Consider the following 20,809-nt stretch of genomic DNA (forward strand, 5'->3'; position numbering starts at 1 on the left):
GTAACTTTTATATGGGATGTGGAAACACACGTTTGTCATGATTAACCCTGATGGTATGGCACGTGTCAGGGGAACGTTAACACTGGAACACCTAGACTGTTCCTTGGTGATGATGTATGTTCAACATGAGACATGTCTGTGAGATGATCGATGTCACTCTTTGGCACACCCTGGAACTTTGATGTTAGGAATCCGGACAACAAGCTCCAAATCTCTAATGCTCGTGCCAGCGAGCTGCCATTTGCCAAAACCAACACACTAATTAACGGTTTGGTTTTAGGTTTACCCTGTTGTTAGGAGTAGGTTTAGGCTTTAGACTTAAAGGATTACTGCAACTAGACAAACAGCTGCTTCTAACACAGATCTGTTAATGATTAGGCCTTTGCAATGTTCTGTAGAATCCGTGCCTATACTTAACGCACCGCTAGGTGGCGACAGTGGGTTAGAGCGCGCCAAGAGGCCACAATAAATCGACTGGATGGGCCATTGAGAGCACCGGGCCGTTTAGTTTATCAAGATATTTTTGTGGGTAAGCAGTAAGATGCATTGCTTCATGTTAGTTTTAGCTATGTAAACCGACGTTTTCGTGGGTCATCATTGAATAAATTGTTCCCAGAAGATTATTTCCCCAGAAACTCGTAATGTTTTGACCCAGAACATATGACTCGCAATCATGTGTATCAGAAGAGATAAATATTTAGATGGTTGCGGCTGATGAACGATCTTGACTCTCTCTTTTGGGGGTCTTTGAGTCTGGGTTCTCTGGTTCGCATTGCGAGACCACAGGAAAACTTGGATCACAGCCCTGGCACAGAAAAATCGTTAAAAAGACATTTCCCAATGTTGGACGAAAGTTTACGGAGCTCGTGGGCGCTTGTTGACAGCGTATGGGGCTAGATTTAAAATGCGACGACATGTCGACATCAACCTTGTTAACTATAGTCTACACAATCCGAAAGGCGCATTTAGGTTTTCATTCAATTAATCGACCTCTCTCTATCTCTTTCCCCCTGAAACGTGATGACAGGGAAGTTATTTTCCACCTTTCTGTCTCCTCCTTCCTTACCTCCCATGAGGTGTTTTTTTTGCCGCGCGTGTAGCCGAATAGGAGCGCGCACTGTTTGGACATGTCTTGTCAGGTGAAGCATCTAGAAGATCCACCCGTTCTATATTTTGAACATTAACGAAGTTTCTGTCTGTAGAGCCAACTGTTGGCTACATAAGCGGTTTTTATATCTCCACCGCAAGCGGTTGGCATTTTTCAAATATGTTCCCATTTTTTTCAAACCACAAGAACTCCTTGCGGTAGAGTTGTCTTTTGTATAAACCGCAGCCAAACATAAGAGTTCCACTCATGATATGGCCTATGAACTGCGCTCTTCCACATCCGGGGTTTCCTCTACAGGGGCTAGGCTATAGGAGCTAAGGCTAAAACACACACACACACACACTTATACTCACACACACATATACAGCTGTGTCCATAGAAAGGGATGATTGATTTGTATTTTATAGTAAACCACCATGTATTGCGGTTGTGGCCGCGTTTGCAGTTTACCTTAATGTGAAGAGAGGAGTGTGTGTGTGTGTGTATGTGTGTGTGTGTGTGCGTGTGTGTGTGTGTGCGTGCCTGTGTTAAATAGATGGAAGAAAGGGCAGAAGCTGATTTCAGTGTTATGGAAAATTATGCAACTAAAATAAAATCGTTTGCACATCTCGACGTCTAAAATATAGCCAAAATTTATGTTAAATACGGAAGTTAAAAACTAATAACTAAAGTAGCCTACAAGGCTATTAAAGGAAGGCAAGGTTACAATTAATGAAGACTGTAAATCTCAGCAATAGCCAATAACTTTCAACATTAGGCTATGTAAAGGCTAAATATCGACATAGGCCTATTGTTAATAAATAAAATGCCGGTCTAGATAGGCCTGAATCGGTTTACTTCAACTCTTCCTCTCCCTACAAGCTCTAGCTCGCTCTGAATTTCGAACCTCCACCATTCTGGAACAGATAGGCATCAGAGACGTCAACGCCACGCCCGCTGCGACAGTGCAGGCCGCGTCCAGTCCCCACCAGGCGACGCCTTACTGTCGCCAACTCTATTTACATAGGCAGCATCAAGTGCCGGTTCCGCCGTGACAGCATGCTCTTTCTCTTTCCTCTCCTGCCGCCGGTGGAGCGGTGTAAAGAATCTCTTGCTTATCTGTCCGGTGCCAAAATGATTCCCTTTTGTTTGCGTTTCTAATCCCCATTAGTTGCGTTTGAGCATTAGGGTTTGGTTGATTGCTCTAAATCTGTTTTGTCCCCACATGAGATTAGGAGTTGAAGGTCCTGCGATAGAGCCCCGAGAGGTTAATACAGTCCTTAAATTGTTACCAACAACAGTATGAGTTTATTTGCAGATTTCAATCTCGGGAACACTGAGCCGAAGAGATGCGGCTTGTCTCCGTTTGTGTGTGTGTGTGTTTGTGTGTGTGTTTGTGTGTGTGTGTGTGTGTGTGTGTGTGGGTGTGTGATTCTCAAGCATAGGCCTACTGTAATTTCCTTCCTCTTTAGGTCTTAAATATTTAGGCTAAAGAATGTTTAAATGACTTAAAAATGTGGTTGAATTAAATCTTATATTTTGGTATGTTTATTAAGTGTAGCTAGGTTGACAGGATATCAACGTTTCCCATGTAGCCCTACTTACTGTATGCACATCAAAGGGTAAATAGCCTACGTTTTCCCAAATGTATTTTTAGGGTCAATGCCCCAAAAACGCCAGGCCAAAGAATGTCCGATTTGTCCTAACATTAATGATTCTCAAAATATTTCCAACTTTAAACGTTTTCTACTCCCTCAGAATATGTCTCAATAACGCAATGCTCGAGACAGCTTTGCTGGACCTTTCCCACGAGCTGTTCATGTAGCCCGCAATTCCTCCCTCGCGCTCCCAATCTTTATGTGCTTCGGATGCTTTAGCTCTTCGCAGTAATAACACGAGATTCACCTCCGCGAGCCCATCCGAGGGTCCTATGACGGCTGCAGCTCGTCTGGTTAATGTCTTTGGTCTGAACCGCTGCTTGCGCGTGTCTGGCTAATTTCTATTTCCCCTCTCGCTCCCAGCCCGTCCTGGTATGCGAGGCTAACGTTTTCCCACAGAGACGATAAACGATAAACGAGAGTTAGAGAATTTTACATTCTGGCATAACCGCCATGACTGACTTTATGAGACATATTTCACTGTCTCTTTTCATTCCATGTGTGCTTGGTAGATAAAATATAAAATAAAGAAAAAAATATTTTTCTGAAACTTGAATGTAAACAAAGTATAGTTTCATGATGTCTTCCACCGATGTAGAATTAGGCTAATACTATGAATTACATGACTTCTATACTAAACAGGTGTGAGCACTGTAATGTTGACTGATGAGTTTCTCTGCATGCGTAGCCTAAAAGTAATATTCTCCCCACAAAACAAGAAAACTACCATGAGCTTCTCAGTCCACTACCCAACTTCCTTTTCTTCCCTGTCCCATAGCTCTCTCTCTCTCTCATTTTAAGAATTAGAAATGGTGAAACTTGTAGCAATAATACCCTCTCTTTCACACCCCCGCCCCCCGTCGACTTTCCTGCAGTCCCGGCTGCCCCAGAGAATCACGGTTGGGGCTCGAGTTCTCCGCCCCAAATCAGAGACCTATTCTCTGGGGACAAAAACCCCCTAAAAGCGAACAAAAGTGAACACGTTTTTTTCCGTTGTATAGAACAGCCAGTTAAAATAATGCGCTGCCTGCCTCAAATTGGAATATTAGGACGTCAATCTCGCAGCTCCTGGACTTCTTTGTCTTTGCTGAGTGCGCGGTGCCTACCCCACACCTTTTGTCCGCGTATCCAATAAAGCCCATTATTCGAGCTCTCCAGCCCTGTTCGAGCTACCTCTTTCAGGGTATTTTAGGTGCCTAATCGCGTCCTTAAAGGCTCTCAATTGGAGAATAACTTCCCCCTTTCACACCGCCTGGCACCCTGACAATTAATTCGAGTGTGCCTGTGGCCCGGCCCTTTCCAACCGCCTCCCCGCGCGACACTTTTCAGAATGACAAGAGGCTTCGACAAAGCTCCTTTAGGACCACCAGTCCGAATCCATGTTCAGAATACTATTATTAAATACCAAAAAACATATTTATTTTGCATTTCTCGAGGAAGCCCATGCACACCTTCATATACGTGTATTTGTCGTTGTTCTGTGTGTGTGTTTTGTTTTCGTTGTCTTAACGTTAGTCTCCCTTAAATATTAAGACACTTGTTCCGCTTAATCTTCCATGAAGAAAGGGTATATTTTTCTCATCTTAATATCCATGTCTTTTCTTGTTTTGTTAAAGAAAAGCAAGGCGCTGCATGATTCGAGGAAGACTGGGGTGGGTCACGGGTTCTGTGGTTGTTTAAAGAGTCTTCCACATTCACCCAACTTAATGAATGAAAAACAGTTCATTTTAACATTTTGATTCGGTTGTATAAACATATATATATATTATATAATTGAATACTGATATAACTAGAAGCACCAGCGCAGCACGCGCTTTAAAAGAACAACCGTTCATTCCCAAGAAAATTGACCGTTGAAGGTATACTTGCCAAATAGCTTTATGATATGATAGTATGGGATTTTTTCGATTTTAGAAAGTACATTCTTACTTTTTCAACAGAATTTTATTCATGTTTAGGCGTCGAGGCTGTGTCTGATCCCATATAAAATTGTCATGTCAGGATAAACAGGCACTCTTGCAGTTCAGAGTAAAATACACTACAAATCACATTCCAAATGCGAGCAGGAAATTCTGTGTAAGTCTGTCGTTGAGCTTTCTTGTTTCATATTGGGAAATACTAGCAAAAATATTTGATCTAATTATCGAAGAATGGAAATAGCTTTGATTTAAAAAAGCACCTATGCGTAAAACTGAGGACAATAATAGGCGTCCCAGTGCGCACGTGGGAAACCATGATTTTTATCGGCCTCAGTGGTTCACAGTCATCAAGTTCAAAGTTTGACGTCATCCAAACTTGCCTGGAAAACTTGATTCTTCCATTACAGAATTCCATTACAGCACCGTAAGTGGCGACGCTGTTGGTCATCCTGAATTGTCCCAAAATCCAACCAAACTGTAATGTATGGTGACGTTTCAATAGGCGTTTACCGGTGCACGAGTGAGAAGCTGACACATCAGAATATAACCAGATCAATCAGTCAGGCCTAACTACATACAATCAACACTGTTTCCGAGATACTGCAACGAAATAACACACTTTTTCTTTAAGGAATAAAATGGATCCATTTGAAAGCTGAAAGCTCGATAAAACTTAGATTCCGGTCACGAGGGGGCCTTTACCAGGCTCGGATCCCCTGCAATGTCCCTTGACACGGCGTCACCGTAGCTCCTTGGTGAGTTTGTGGCTGTGGCGAAGCGCTCAGGCCGCCAATATTGCCCAAGTTCATGTTCATGAAGGCGTTGGCCGTGGTGGTGGGCGGTAAGGCAGGGATGCTTGTGTATGTGCAGCTGTAGTTGCTGTTGTACGCTGGGTTGTTGTATGTATAACCCGGATATCCGTTATAACTATAGGGATTCGATCCGTAGGCCGCGTTGTAGTTCTGTGGACCACCAAGACAGGGCTTCCCGTCCCTGACCAGGACGGGTACGGCGACTCGCCTCGGCGGGGGAGGGTGGTGGTGGCCCGCCAGCTCGAGTGACTTGTCCTGTCGCTGCCTTTTGCATTTGTACCGTCGGTTCTGAAACCAGATTTTGACCTGCGTGGAGGTGAGTTTGAGAGTGCTGGCCAGGTGCTCCCGCTCCGGGGCGGACAGGTAGCGCTGCTGCTTGAAGCGCCGTTCCAGCTCGAAGACCTGAGCCTGGGAGAAAAGAACCCGAGGTTTCCGCCTGGTCCTCTGCTTGGTCGGCCTTTCCGAGTCTCCATGGCCGCCGTCCTCCCCACCCTCCAGAGGCTTGGAAGATACGCCGCAGCTCTCTGTGGGTTCAAATGAGAGACGTAAACATTTCTGGAGTCAATGAAGATAAGTCGTTGCCTATTTTTATTCACCGCGCGGCTTTTCCCTCCAGTAATTTAATAATGTATTTATTTGTAGTCTGAATAACGTAGGCCTAACGAATATTTTAAACACCACAAGAATAGTCTCTTAATAATTCACTACCAACAAATATATTGGCTCCAAGACTGAACGTTCAAATAGCATGCACATTCTACAAGTGTAATTCAAACTTTCGTCCATAAATAACAGTCAAGAGCAGAAACCAGGTACAAACATATCCATCACGTCCAAAGACATTAGTTATTTTCACAACGTTTACTTAAACTGTTTATGCAGACTACTTCTGGGTGTCGTTTACTTTTAAGGCCTCTTAAAACCATTGTTCACTTATGCGCCATATCATAAAACTTTTACGGCCAGAATGGTTTATCCACTAAGAACTGTTTGACATTTCGAAACTCATAATTTATTCGTCCACACTTTCAACATAAGCATTGTATCTTGATACGATGAAAGTATCATTTCTCTGTAGCCTATTTAATCTCATTCACAATGGCCAATGCAAAAAACAGATCAACGGTCATAGATCTAACTTTTCATGTCAAAATATAATACTCAAATAGAAGCCCATTTAACTAAAGTGACCAATACTTGTTATAGTTTTATTTACGTTAACCGTCTTCCTTATTGATGTAAAATAAAAATAAAAATCGAATTTGCTGTGGATGTTAGTTTGACGTGCATGCAGGCCTTTTCTTCACCAGAAACACAACCTGTATAGGATATAATCAGATGTCTGATATACTTTCCTTTGTCTGAAATTACGACAACATTACACATCTTGTATGGCTACCGAGCTACATAAGTCATCTCCAGAACTCACTTGTGCTCTGCTCCTCCAGCTCCACCTCAAGCTTCGGGTCGCTCAGGTGCCCTAGACCGGAGTGGACGTACATCTCCGGGGACAGGCTAGCCTCTCCGTGCCCGTCCCGGACCGCCAGCGAGCTGAGGTATGCCAGGTTATCCTCCCCGTCCGAGAACGCGGGGCTCTCGACTGCACCGGCGAGCATGCAGGACGGCGGAGTCTGGTAGTGCTGCTGTTGGTGGGGCGACTGCTGGTGCAAGTGCTGCGCGTGGGACGGGAGGTGCTGGTGGTCCAAGTGGCGCGACTGGAGCTGCTGAGATTGTTGTTGCTGCTGCTGTTCCTGCTCGAGCTTCAGAATATCCTTGACTGAGAACGGCGTCGAGGTGAGAGGGCTCGGGAGCATTATGCCATCCAGGTCCTGCTCGCGCGCACCAAGGAAATGAATCCCGCTGAGTAACATACACCCCACTTTTTTAAACGGAATTATATATTTAAAGTGGTAGCAACCGGAGGTGTGCTAATCCGGAATTGAGGCTTCATCTTCGTACACACACTAACAATCTAACACGCACGTACACGCCATCCCGGGTTAGTCGGGGCAATGGAGTGGGCTACACAGTCTGGGAAAGTCGGTGCAGGCCAGCGTGTCTCCTCTATGACAGCTAAAATGTCTGTTTTTGTAACTGGAGTTGGAACAGGGCGAAGCCCTTCGCTGCGCCGCGTGATGTCACTCCGTTGGGGCGGGATGTCCGAGACGGAGAGGCGGTGCAGATGAACCAGTGTAATCGCCGTGTTGTTTGGAAATGTTGAAGGAGAAAGATTGACCCGCCTCTTTCAGGGTTTCAGGAGCCTGATGTCGTTACACTGATGCCCCCCCCCCCCGCCCACCACTTTCCAATCCCTGTTTCCATGTCCCATAGGTTTCTACCATTAAACATTTAAACGTCAATGGATGACGTGGCGATAGCCGACATATAATTGATTAAAAGCACTATTTTGGACTGTGAATTGGAACACTTAAAATTGAACATTTATTACATTTAATACTTACGAAATCAGGTTGTAAATTTTACTGTGATCACGCAAAGCTTTTCATAGCCCGCATTTAAACGTAGGTCTAATACGTTAATTTGAACTATTACGCACAGCCGTGCCGGAAGAGAGATTGTCATAATTGCCAACCCTGTGTGAAAAACTGACGGTTCGACTTCTAGAAAGGCCCCTTAGTGATACTTTAGGTCAACATTTCATACAATACAGTGCAAGTACTGGTGCGTAATTTGACAGGTCAAACCAAACACGAAGCTCAGAATATAAACGTGGCACCAGATTTCAACATCATCAGTACGTTTTATTTAGTTAGCAGTCGCTTTTATCCAAAGGGACATTCAGATAGTGCACATAGTGTGGAACGTCCTGGACAGTGCTTACACCAACAGCAGAGTGTTTCAAAGTGGCTCTGCTGACGTCTCTCGTGACGGCCTCTGTGGCCTCAGACAGTGGTCAAAAACGCTAAAGACATTGTTGTAGAATAATGCTTTAGCTATGTATCATGGACGATTTAATAAACATACAAAGAACCTAACCACAGTAGCTGGCCAATAACTCTGCCTCCCTTATCACGTGGAGTATATTAATAACCCCCCGTGGGGTGATAAGGAGGGCCCCCGGGGCAATTAAAATTCCTACAGGAAAACTGATTGACGTTTTTAGCCAATATAATCTGGTCCGTATCAGTTCCCTTTCCGTTTTAGAGGGACCCCTCTGAGCTTGTCACCTCGCGGCCTGTTCTAGCGCTCGCTCTCACTCACTCACACACACTCTCCACGTCTTCCACTGGGGTTTTCTTCCGCCGACACAAGGCAGATACTACTGTATGCGGTGGATGGTGTTGGGAAAAAGTCACCTCTCGCTCTGAAGGGTGTCTTTTTGTGTGACTGTGTGACTGTGTGTGTGTGTGTGTGTGTGTCAGAGAGAATGATGTTGCTGAATAAATGAATGTCAAACATGTCAGATTATAGCTTGCATATTGCACTGAGCACAACTATACAGTTAAGATTGAGATTGTATTTTTCTGTCGTTTAGTTTGAACCTTTGGTCGCCACACAAAACCATAATACGGATGTGATGAAACACTGTACACTGGTCTTCTGGCAGCGTGACCCTACGGGAAGAGGTCGGCGGAAACAAAAAGATATATGTAGGCGAAGTCAACGATAAAGCAGCCGTGGTTGCACCCAGACACGCCGGCGCGCATTCGAATTCTTGGTAGCTATATCATCATCACTACCGTAATGTCCTCGTGTAATTCAGGACGATCGTAAAAACGGTGCCAAACAAGCGCCAAACAAGGCCGCCGGTCGACAGTGTTTAGACTGGCAAACGGGACTCAAGCCATCGTGTCCATTTTGTTTAAATAAGCATTAAATCCAACGACGCCAACCAAAAGCGATGTTGGGTTGGCATTCGTTTGTTAAAGGTCAGGACAGCGGCATTAAAAAACACTTAAGGGTAATTAAGGCCTTGTAACAAACACTGGTGTATCCTATATTATTCTCCTAAATCATTTGCGTGTATTCCATAAGGTAACATTCAGCAAAGGCCGAATTGTAACTCTGATGGTAATTCCACTAGAGGAAATCCAAATGTAGGATTACATTAGGCTCTGTAGGCATATGGGATATGTAGGCCTGTACACTATTAAATTAAAATATAGACTAGGGTTTAGCCTTGAGAAGAATAACATTACGCATCGTTTGTCTCTTTATATTACCGATTGGCTATGTTTAGGCGCAGATAGGCGCAGACTAGGCGCAGGTTCTACTATAGGCCCAATATGTTTTGGGCTGTTACAAACACTATTATAATCACTTTATTAACATACATAGTGTTAAAAACAGAAACTGTACTGTGATAAAACAAATATCTTATAATTCAACATAACACAATGATTTGTTTGTTTTGATCAAATGTTAAATTTGAATGATTAATACAGTAAGCTAATTGCCTGTATTGAAATATCTGTTGGATTATTATCAACACGAATAATGTCAAAGTGTCTCATTGCTTATTCAATGGGGTGAAGTTTTATCTATGTTTGAGTTGATAGTCTATAACGCCATTATTATCACCTCTGTCTTGTTTTGATTACATGTACTACGTCTGGTGTAGCGGTGTAGTTCCTGACACTTTGTCACCAAGTTTATTATTACAGACTGCGCCCTTGGCTTCCAAACAGAGATGAGACGCGAGGAGAGAGGATTGAGGAGAGAGGAGGCGCGAGGAGAGATAATTGAGGAGAGAGGAGGGGAGGGAAAGCGTTGAGAGAACCCAAGCGCAGTCGGAGAAAACGCAGACCTCACATTTTCTCACCTCATTATTCCGCGCGAGTCTTATTTCCAGATCCGAGGCTATGTGACGTCCATGACGGAGCGCGCGGACTCAGTCCACCTCTCAGACGTCTCGAGGAGAGTTGGTTGTTGGTGCATCCAGAGTTATTTGAAATCATGTCATTTAGATTAGACACAGAGTCAACAAACTATATTGCAAAAGTAATCTAAAAAAGTGTCATAAATGTTGCAGATATTTATAATTGAAACAAAAAAACGAAAGAAGATACTCAAAACACCGTATTGGCCATGTTTGCCTGTTGAAGAGTTGCTATGCAGTATTCTTCGCGGTCATAGAATGATATAGGTCCCACCATCCACGGATTGATTTGTTATAAAAATAAATACAAATAATTAGTTGAACACTCCTCCGTTTTAGGTTAATAGGAAAAACTGAGAAGTTTTTTATATTTAACTGGAACAGATTTTCCACATGTCCACATTATGCTAATTTATTGTCTATTGCTATCACTTTTAGGGTTTTAGAAATAGATTTTAGAGAGCGGAGATGAGGAGGAGGAAGGAGGGGGCTGAATGATGAAGGAGCAACAAAAGGAAATGCTACACCTCTTCACCTGTCAATTGTGTCCAAGTACACAGGCGCCAGCCTGGGTGGAACAGCCAGAGAGAGAGAGAGAGAGACTTAGAGAGAGAGAGAGAGAGAGAGAGAGAGAGAGAGACTTAGAGAGAGAGAGAGAGACTTAGAGAGAGAGAGACAGAGAGAGGGAGAGAGAGAGACTTAGAGAGAGAGAGACTTATAGAGAGAGAGAGAAACAGAGAGAAAGAGAGAGAGACTTAGAGAGAGAGAGAGAGAGAGAGAGAGAGACAGAGAGGGAGGGAGAGGGGGAAGGAAAGAGAGAGAAGTGGAGGGAGAGAGAGAGATGAAAGAGAGAGGGAGAGAGAGAGAGAGAGAGAGGGGGAGGGAGGGAGAGAGAGAGAGAGATAGAAAGAAAGAGAGAGAGAGAGAGAGAGAGAGAGAAGGGGAAGGGAGCGAGACGAGATCATCTCGATCCGATGGAGCTGTTTAGATTGGGGCATCTTCCTCCCATCCTCCCCCCATCCTCCCCGGCCTCGAGCCCGCCTAGCGCCTCGTCCACAACGGCCCATTTGAGAGAGTGAAAGGGAGGCCCGCGTTCTCAACGTAAACACGCCCTATGCACTTAACTGAGTGTCCATTTGATGGTCGGTTTGTTTTGTTTGTGTTGGATAATGGACGATTAGGATGTTTTTAATAAGGTAAGAAGCCTTCGACAACAATCGTTATGGCTTACCAAACCCCCAAGGAATAGCTGTAGTGCAGACTCATTGCTTAAAGAACTCAGAGGTCAGAACAGACAAACCTCATGGCTCTGCCCATACCTCTTCCTTTGACCTTGGTTTAGTCCTAACCATAAACGATCAAGTTGTTAGATAAAATATATTTGCGCACCGACGCAATGAAGATTATCTGTGTTCGAAATAGTGTTACTGTTTATTAATACATCAGATTTTTATATGTGTTGCTATAAACTGTGTTAAAACTGACACCGTTGACCCACTCCTAAACCTGCACACTCAGACCTCCAGCCAGCCCCAACGAGGAAGTCTGATTTGATTAATGTTGGCCAATTATTTTACGTCAAAGCAACAGGTGGCGCGTTGGCGTCACTCCACAACTGGATTAGCAACGGATGCCGCGGAGAGCTCCACGAGACTGTCTGTAAATTAGTCTTGAGTTTTAAAATGTCTTAAAACGATTTTCACAAATTTCGACAATCATAGGCCTATGTAAAGCATGTTTATTTTATTTTTTTACATTTTCATTTCAATAGGCGTCAAATGATTAGTAAAAAGTTGTCAAAACGGATTCCAGCCTTTTGAATGTATTTTTTTTTCTTCTTCACGTTTTGTGAAACATCGCTCTGTTCACAATTAAAATATACAATCCAGTTTTGTTAATGCATAAAGATAATTACCTTTTTATATAGACCTATGTTCCTCCATCAAACATAAAACGTAATTGAAACTAATAAAACAGCTAAAGTCATTAAACAAAATATACAAATAAATTTACATACATTTATGGATTATAGTTTATAATCGGTTATAATCCTAAACAACTAAAATAGCAGCCTACAGGATAAATAACCGAAATTCATATAGGAAGTATAGGCCTATTTTGTCGATGTAGAAGTGATCTTATATAATTTGTCTTTTGACTATATAGTTGCAGAAATATTAGCAAATATTTGCTCAATTAAGCCTGTGTGCTTGTGTGTGTGTGTGTGTGTGTATGTTCTGAATTTGAAAATCAAAATCGGCAGGCAAGGCAGTTTGTATCATCCAGTGTGATTGTATTGGCTGGTGTAGGCCTTACATTTCAAATGCCTAGTTATTCGAGACTTGTTTGGGAACTCAATGGTTCAAATGCAATGGTTATCAAATAGCCTACCCTAGGCCTATAAGCCCACTAGTTTAAACGAACGAAAATGTTAGGTTTGTGGGCTACAGATAGGCTAATGATCTCACTGTTCGATTAAATCGTTATAATCTTATAAACAGCAAAACATGAATGTCCGTTTGCCCCAAAAAATCGAGTCCAAATGTTTAAACTGTGTCTGTACTCTTCTACAGCCCTAACCCATACAACAACGCACAGCAATTTAAGACAAAAGTTGCCAAAATTCAGTTCCAGAAAGTTATGGGAGTTGCAAATGATTACATCTCAGAAAGTTTAAATTAAAAAATGTAAAGGTTTCACGTTTGCTTTTCTCTGCCCTGGTCTGATGGTTGACGACCCCTGAAAGCGGCGCGTAAAAATTGAATTGTGGGGCTCCTCGCGCATCCAGAAGCGCACGGCGCGGCGTGGTTGTTTAGACAGCGCAGCGGCGGCCGCTAATAGACTCCATTAGGGCGAAGTGGGAGACAATATCTCTCTGATCCGTGACGGCTACCTCCGCCGGGGGTAACAGGCCAGGCAGGCCGACAGACACGTCACGTTCCCGTCAGGCGCCCATCAGTAAAGCCTGGATAATCATTTGGTCAGCGAGTAAACAATGAAAATACTTCCACCTTTAGGTTGTCCTTGTGTGTGGCATATAAGACTACCTGGAGACAACATTTGTTTGGGGAACACTATCTCCAGCAGACGCAAACGAATCAGATAAGCACTTGATAATAATCTCAGACAATTTAATGGAAACAAAACAACGTAAACGAACGAATGGTAGCATTATTACTAATAGTTACTATTTGTACTGTATAATTGCATTAATAAACCTACATGTTTTTACCATTGTGACGTTGATTATTATTCCAATACACCAGGCATATACACATTCCAAGCACACAATTAACCATCTACTAGGCTATTCATTTTCAGTAAGGTCCACGCTTGCATCGTTCAGGCCCGGAGCAAATAAACCAATGGTGGGACAGTACCCCCCCACCCCCACCCCCACCCCGAAGGTTGCCCCGGTGACGCAACCGTCTCTGTTTATACGCTCGCGCATGGTGTTGTATAAATTGCGGCGTTGAATGGTTTACCTAATGCGACTTCTGTTTCTCGTATTCTGTCACTGAGCGCGCCAGACCACTGTGACAAACGACCGTCTTTTACCGGCGGTGGAATTCAAGATTTATGTGGGAAGTGAAACGAGTATGAAACATGTTAACGACGCAAATTAGTAAATTCCACCACACCCACCAACAAAAAACACCCATTCGTTTAAGGGAAGGGAAGACAGATACCATGTTTGAGCTTTCTTCTTCGTTTCGTCGTCTTCGTTTCCCTCGTGCTCCAAATTCAGTAAAATTCCTCGAAACAGAAGAAATTAGTTTGATTGGCTTTAGCTGACCTCCCCCGTGGCTTGGGATCGATCAGGAACATTGGCTACATTTTTTTCAAACCATTAACAATGCAAACACTTCCGTTGTTATCGTTAGAGGGAACATGTAGCTAGATTTGAGCACTCTTGATAAATCGTTGTTGTTTTCAAGTAAGAATGTCCCCTTGCATTGTGGTTGCAGAGGTCTAATTGACTGACTTCAGCGGCATTACTTATTCTTGGCCCCAAAATGAATAATGGATCCCTTTAGAGAACATTTGCAATGTCAGTTTAATCTCATCACAACGGCTTAATTTTCCCTTAACATTCAAGGAGCTCAGTGAAATGATGAATTCATTTGCAGATAACACCAAGCATATGAGGATTTCTCGTACTGCGATATCTGTTATTAAATTGTTCGTTTACCCTTAAGTGGTGTGGTGGTGTGTATGTGTGTTTGTGTGTGTGTAGTCTAAAGCAGTGTATAAACTCATGAGCATTAGTGCCTGAGGAGGGGAGTACTCCATCACGGTGGAGACAGCCGGATTCACCCTTCCACCATTAGCTCGCAGTTCTTTCTCGCTGACGGTCGCGTTTATCAGCTCTCTATCTCATAAACAGTCTCCCCTGCCCGCCTCTCCCCTCTGCGGTGGCCACGGCTGTCTGCTTAACAACCTCCAGCGCATTTAACCATCAATTACGTCGGCCTGTACCGAGCCGGGGGCCGCCGGAGCACACCTCCCCTCGTGCCCTTCTCTCCCTCTTCCTCTCCGTCTCTGAACCCGAAAACCTCGCCTCGGATAACCGAGGGGTCCGTCTCCCACTCGGACAAGCGCAATGCAGCCCCCCGGGCCCGCGAGGCCTATCTCGTGGTGTCAGGGGAGGACAGCGAGGGAGATCCACATACTGAAACGACCCAGTCCTTTTACGCATATTTTTTTTTTTGGGGGGGGTGTTATTTATCTAAGATCTTGCCAAAAGTGATCCCCATTTAGGCCACTCGAGAAAACGCTCCTCCGCCTCAATCCATTTCGCGCTGCATTCCTTATAAGCTGGAGACGGTTTGGGAACGCGGGCACAGAACACCACCGCTTCTTCTGCGCTCTAGAAGTTAATTTGTTATGGAGGTCGTAAAGTTCCACTCACACGACCTCTGTCATCCCTCACGAGATAAATTAACTTTAAATGTGAGAGTACATTATCACGACAGCTTGTTTGTGCGTGTTTTACGGCCGTGAGGTATAGCTGTCCAAAACGGGCACTAACTGTTACAAGCCCACTAATCGTTTAGAAACAAACGGACCAACTGTTTAATTTCTATAACTAACAATGGACTGGAACGTGTATTCCAATCCAGTAAATAGATTTAAAAAGGTCTATGCTGTTGCATTTATCCGTTGTAGGCGAGTTTTACGCAGCAAGTGTGCGCCACTGACCGGTCCGGTTAAGAATATTCCTTGACCCGCAATTTACCCCCCCTTCGAAGATTAAGTATCGGTCTGACAGTGACCATCGCGTGCCGCTGCCAGTCCCCGACCGAGCCCCCGTGTTTACGCGGAGGAAGGGCCTGTTTCCTGGAGCTAACAAAACACAGGCTCCAGCGCGCGGCGCTACGACCAGGCGGGTCGCTCCGAGCCGGACGGACACAGCAGATAGATCAACGCCAACTCGACCCCGGATCGGACAGGAGTTCACCGCCAGGGGAAGCGTTGTACAAGCCGGGTCAAGGGCCTACCGCTGGTCGGGGCAGTCCATCAGCCTAACGAGAGCTGCTGCTGATTGGCTGGGCCGTGTTTATGAGGTTTCTCAGGGAAGGTTAGGCCCGTGTCCAGGTTATTACCGTGGACTAGTTCTAGTTATGTGTCTAAAACAGGGGGCCCGGTCTCAATCCAGAGATGCTGACTCCTTCCCTGTTTCCTAAGCAGTGTCTCCCTCCACGAGGGCAGAGAGGATGAGGAGGAGCACTCCCTGCAGCTGATCCCCTCTCCTTTCTACTTCTACCTGAGAGGGCCGCAAGTACACATGCTGGCTGAAGAACACAACAGTGTGTGTAGTGTGTGTGTGTGTTCACCAAGATGTGTAAATGTGTGTGTGTCTCACCATACTGTACATGTGGGTTTGTGTTCCACCAAAAGATGTGTGTAAACACGTGTGTGTGTGTGTGTGTGTGTGTGTGAAGGGTGTGTGTGTGTGTGTGTGAAGGGTGTGTGTGGGTGTGTGTGAAGGGTGTGTGTGAAGGGTGTGTGTGTGTGTGTGTGAAGGGTGTGTGTGGGTGTGTGTGAAGGGTGTGTGTGGGTGTGTGTGGGTGTGTGTGAAGGGTGTGTGTGGGTGTGTGTGAAGGGTGTGTGTGGGTGTGTGTGAAGGGTGTGTGTGGGTGTGTGTGAAGGGTGTGTGTGAAGGGTGTGTGTGAAGGGTGTGTGTGGGTGAAGGGTGTGTGTGTGTGTGTGTGAAGGGTGTGTGTGGGTGTGTCATGTGACAAGTGTCAAGGGTCTAGTTTCCTCCCAGCAGAACCTGATCATGTAATTGAGTCGTGTTCTTCTTCCAGGGCGTTGTAATGACCATGTAATGAGTTCTTATGGAGATGTAATGAGATTGGCAGGAGCCCATATGGCAAGAAGCACAACGCGTGTGTTTGTGTGGTGTGCGTTTGTGTGGTGTGCATTTGTGTGTGGTGTGCTTTTGCTGTGGTGTGTGTTTTTTGTTCAGTCTGTTTGTGTTCAGAATTCAGAGTGTTTTTGTGTCTGTGAGGTAATACATTCAGAACTCCGAATGTACGTTTCCTCACTAATATATTCAGAAGAAAAGACAGTAATGCAAACACTGTGATCCCTGTACACGACCCTGTGTGTGCCTCTGGTGCGTATGAGAATGGCGTGTGTGTAAGTGTACATGTGTGTGTACGTTGTTCCTCGGTGTGTGTGTGTGTGTGTGTGTGTGTGTGTGTGTGTGCGTGCGTGTGGACCTATTGACCTGTTGTGGATTAAGAAGCCATATGTGGAATGATCAGTGTTTCTGCAGGTATAATCGTAGCCTGGCGGGTCTAAGGTATCTCAGAGATGAGCCAATTCTGGAGACTACACTGACACACACACACACACGAGCGCACACACACACACGAGCACACACACGCACTAATGAGGAGGTGACTGATGTGTCAGCGATGCAGCAAGGCCTGAGGTGTGTCAAACCAGGCTCTTAGCAGGAGGAAACTCAGGGGGGCGAACACACACACACACACACCACACACACACACACACACACACACACACACACACACACACACTTCCAAGGCAGGTCTGTACATACCCAGGGTATGCTGGAGTTGTTGTGGTGAAGATCAGAAATAGAAGCCGAAAGAAGACCCTCCTTCTCCTCTTCTCCTTCCTCCTCTTCCTTCTCCTCCTCTCCTTCCTCCTTCTTCCTCTTCCTTCTCCTCCTCCTCTTCCTTCTCTTCCTCCTATTCTCCAACTTCCTCCTCCTCCTCCTCTTGTATCCAGGCAGGAAGTGGAGGCCATCTTGCTTCTTCTTCTTCTTCTACAGTAGGAGTGAGGCCTGCCAAGGGAAAGAGGAAGGGGCGGCAGGGTTGCGAAGGAATTCCTTCAAGGTCATCAGGCTCCGCCTCTCCATTCCAGCCAGCAGCCCATTGTGTGCACCGCAGTGACAAAGGAGGAGAAGAGAGTGAAAGAGAGGAGGAGGGCAGAGGAAAGGAAATGAGCAGAAAGAAGAAGGGAAGTGAGAGGAGTGGAGGTTGAAGGAGAGAGGAGGAGGAGGAGGAGATGCACCTGTGAGCTCAGCTGCAGCAGGAAGTCTGCTACCACAACCCTCCCTCAGGACCGGGGCTGGCTGTGTGTGTGTGTGTGTGTGTGTGTGAGCAGGACAAGCCTGAAAGGCAGAAGAGGGCTCATGGTCAGTGCAGAGAGGGCTACGTCCTAGTGTGTGCCCTGTCTGAACCAGAGCTGTCCTGACCCTGCTCCTGGAAACCTCCTGTCCTCCCTGAGAGGGAGACGGCCAGGGCCGCAGGGCACACACACACACACACTCACACACACACACACTCACACACACACACACACACACACACACACACACACACACTCACACACACTCACACACACACACACACACACTCACACACACTCACACACACTCACACACACACACACACACACTCACACACACACACACACACTCACACACACTCACACACACACACACACACGCACACACACACACACTCACACACACACACACACTCCAAACATCCTTTGTGGGACGGCAGGTCACGTGGTCCAGACTGAGAGGAGAACATCCTTCCTCAGACTGAAGGGTCGTTAGGAGGTTCCAGAAGTTCTGTCGCCATGGAGACGAAAACTATTGTTGTGCCACTTTAAGTTTGGATGTAACTCACTGGAGGGGAAGTTGTGCTTGTGTGTGTCCATGCATGTCTGTGTGCCTGTGTGTGAGAGAGAGATGTGTACACAAGTATAAAATGTGTGTATGCGCGTGTGTGTGGGTGCTGTGTGTGTGTGTGCTGTGTGTGTGTGTGACCCCAGGGGGAGTAAACACGTGGAGGGGACAGGGGGAGTAAACACGTCGAGGGGACAGGCCGAGGCTGCTGCTCTCCCTGTGTGGCTTCTCCTGTCAGCCTGACAGCCTGTTTGAGGAGGAGGTCATCCCACTCCTACAGCTCCCCTCCACACCGTCCACACAACCAGGACACGGCCCGGCCGGTCGCCCTGCTGCTGGGGGGCGGGGGGCAGGGGGGGGGGGGGGGGGGGGGGGCTGGGGGGGGCAGGGGGGGGGGGGTGAGGGAATGTGTGGAATGGAGTAGGGGACTGAGTACGGTATAACTTTTGTGTGGATGTTTTCAGAGAGATGGGAGGGTAGTTAGCCAGAGATATGTGTGTGTGTGTGTGTGTGTGTATGTATGTGTGTCTGTATGTGTGTGTGTGTGTGTGTGTGTGTATGTATGTGTGTCTGTATGTGTGTCTGTATGTGTGTGTGTCTGTATGTGTGTGTCTGTATTTGTGTGTGTGTGTGTGTGGAAGGGGGTGGGGGTCCTTGAACCACTGTCCTTGAGATGGGATGGCGGAGGGGGGAGGGGCTTCCAGAGGCAGCTGGCCTTCCACCCCAGCAGAGGGATCCTGCTCAGGGACGCCCTCTAGTGGAGACAGGGAGACATGACACTCCCTGAACCACACGCACGCATGGATGCACACACACTCTCACACACACACACACACACACACACATTAGTGTACATACACACACAGGCACACGCACACATAAGCACACACACGTGCATACACACACATACACAGGTACACATAAACACACACACACACGTGTATACACACACATACACAGGTACACATAAGCACACACACGTGCATACACACACATACACAGGTATACACACACACACACACACACACTGCTCCATATGATAAGCCTCTCCAGCTCAGGGTCGCTTGGTGGAAAACCCATCATGATATCCAGTTCCTGTCAGCTGGTGTACTGGCCTTGCTGGTTCCCTTGAGAACGTGGCCCCACCAGGAACCTAAAATAGAACTTTTTTTGTTCCCAGAAGAAGGCGGCCATCTTGCCCCGCCTTCCCATTTCTCTGTAAATCAGAGTACAGTAAATCTTTCTCCGTAAATATACTGTATGCATTTCCTTTCCTGTTCCGACCTGTCTTTTCTCACTCGCTCTCTCTTCCTATCTCTCTCTCCTCCTATCCTTCTCTACTTCCACCCTCCTCTCCTTCCATCTCTCTCCTCCCTTCCCTCCAGTCCAGACCAGTCAGGATTGATGTCACCGCCGGCCAGGTAAAACAAACAGCAGGCATGCGCTCCTATTGGACTTCACTCAACACCTGACCCCCCCGACCCCCCCGGTCCGACCCCCGACCCCGTCCCCCTCCGAGGCGCTGAGCTGTTTGTTGCTGTGTAACTCTCGACACAGATCACTTCCTCACAAAAAGGCCTTCCTGGGCTAGACTCAACAGAGCTTCTGGCCCACACACACACACACACCCCACACACACACTTCCTGCTCACACACACACACACAAGGCCATGCACATCAGCGTGACCATACCAAGTGGAGTTTGGAAGTGGGGGATTTTTTTGGGTAGGAGGTGTTTCCAATCCCAAATGCGTTCTCTCTTTTTGTGGGGGTGGAGGTGTGGAGGGTGAGGAGGGAAGTCACATTCAGACAGACGGTGTCTTCTTCACCAACAGGCCCTGGTCATCGTCAGCCCCAGGGGGCCTCCCTGTCAACCTGTCCCCAGTGACGCCTCTCCTCGCCCAGCCTAAACTCCCCCAGAGGGCCCCTGATCCCGGGAGCTCCACAAATCTGATAATTGCCTGGCTGACAAGGGTAGGGCTATGATCTTCCCTCCGAGCCCGCAGACCTCCACAGTAGACCTGCCCGCAGACCTCCACAGTAGACCTGCCTGCAGACCTCCACAGTAGACCTGCCCGCAGACCGCCACAGTAGACCTGCCTGCAGACCTCCACAGTAGACCTGCCTGCAGACCTCCACAGTAGACCTGCCTGCAGACAGCACCGCACTCGGATCAGGACACACAGTGGGGGGGCCGAGACTTGTACATGAAGGCACAGGCATGCAGGCTCTCCCTCTCTCCCTCTCTCTCTTTCTCTCTCTCCCTCTCTCTCTTTCTTTCTCTTTCTCTCTCACACACGTATACATACATGTAGACACA

The 20,809-nt window shown here is 46.4% G+C and overlaps 1 protein-coding gene across 1 annotated transcript; it reads right to left on the reverse strand.

Annotated features, from left to right (window-relative positions):
• Positions 1-4,708: 4,708 nt before the first annotated feature.
• LOC136965468 (homeobox protein Nkx-2.5-like) lies at positions 4,709-7,406 on the reverse strand. The gene is made up of 2 exons (XM_067259631.1): positions 6,906-7,406; positions 4,709-6,000 (listed from the first exon to the last, which is right to left on the reverse strand). The coding sequence occupies exons 1-2, from the start codon at positions 7,345-7,347 to the stop codon at positions 5,363-5,365; spliced, it is 1,080 nt and encodes a 359-aa protein (XP_067115732.1). The 5' UTR covers positions 7,348-7,406; the 3' UTR covers positions 4,709-5,362.
• Between the last annotated feature and the right edge of the window lie 13,403 nt (positions 7,407-20,809).

Source organism: Osmerus mordax, chromosome 21 (genome assembly GCF_038355195.1).
Source record: "Osmerus mordax isolate fOsmMor3 chromosome 21, fOsmMor3.pri, whole genome shotgun sequence".
Taxonomy (NCBI): domain Eukaryota; kingdom Metazoa; phylum Chordata; class Actinopteri; order Osmeriformes; family Osmeridae; genus Osmerus; species Osmerus mordax.

What these genes read in the sequence shown, in the direction of transcription:
- LOC136965468 (XM_067259631.1), bottom strand. Translation starts at nt 7,347, where the DNA reads ATGTTACTCAGCGGGATTCATTTCCTTGGTGCGCGCGAGCAGGACCTG. An exon ending in GCTGGAGGAGCAGAGCACAA is followed by an intron (nt 6,001 to 6,905) that starts GTGAGTTCTGGA and finishes TTGAACCCACAG; the next exon opens with AGAGCTGCGGCGTATCTTCC.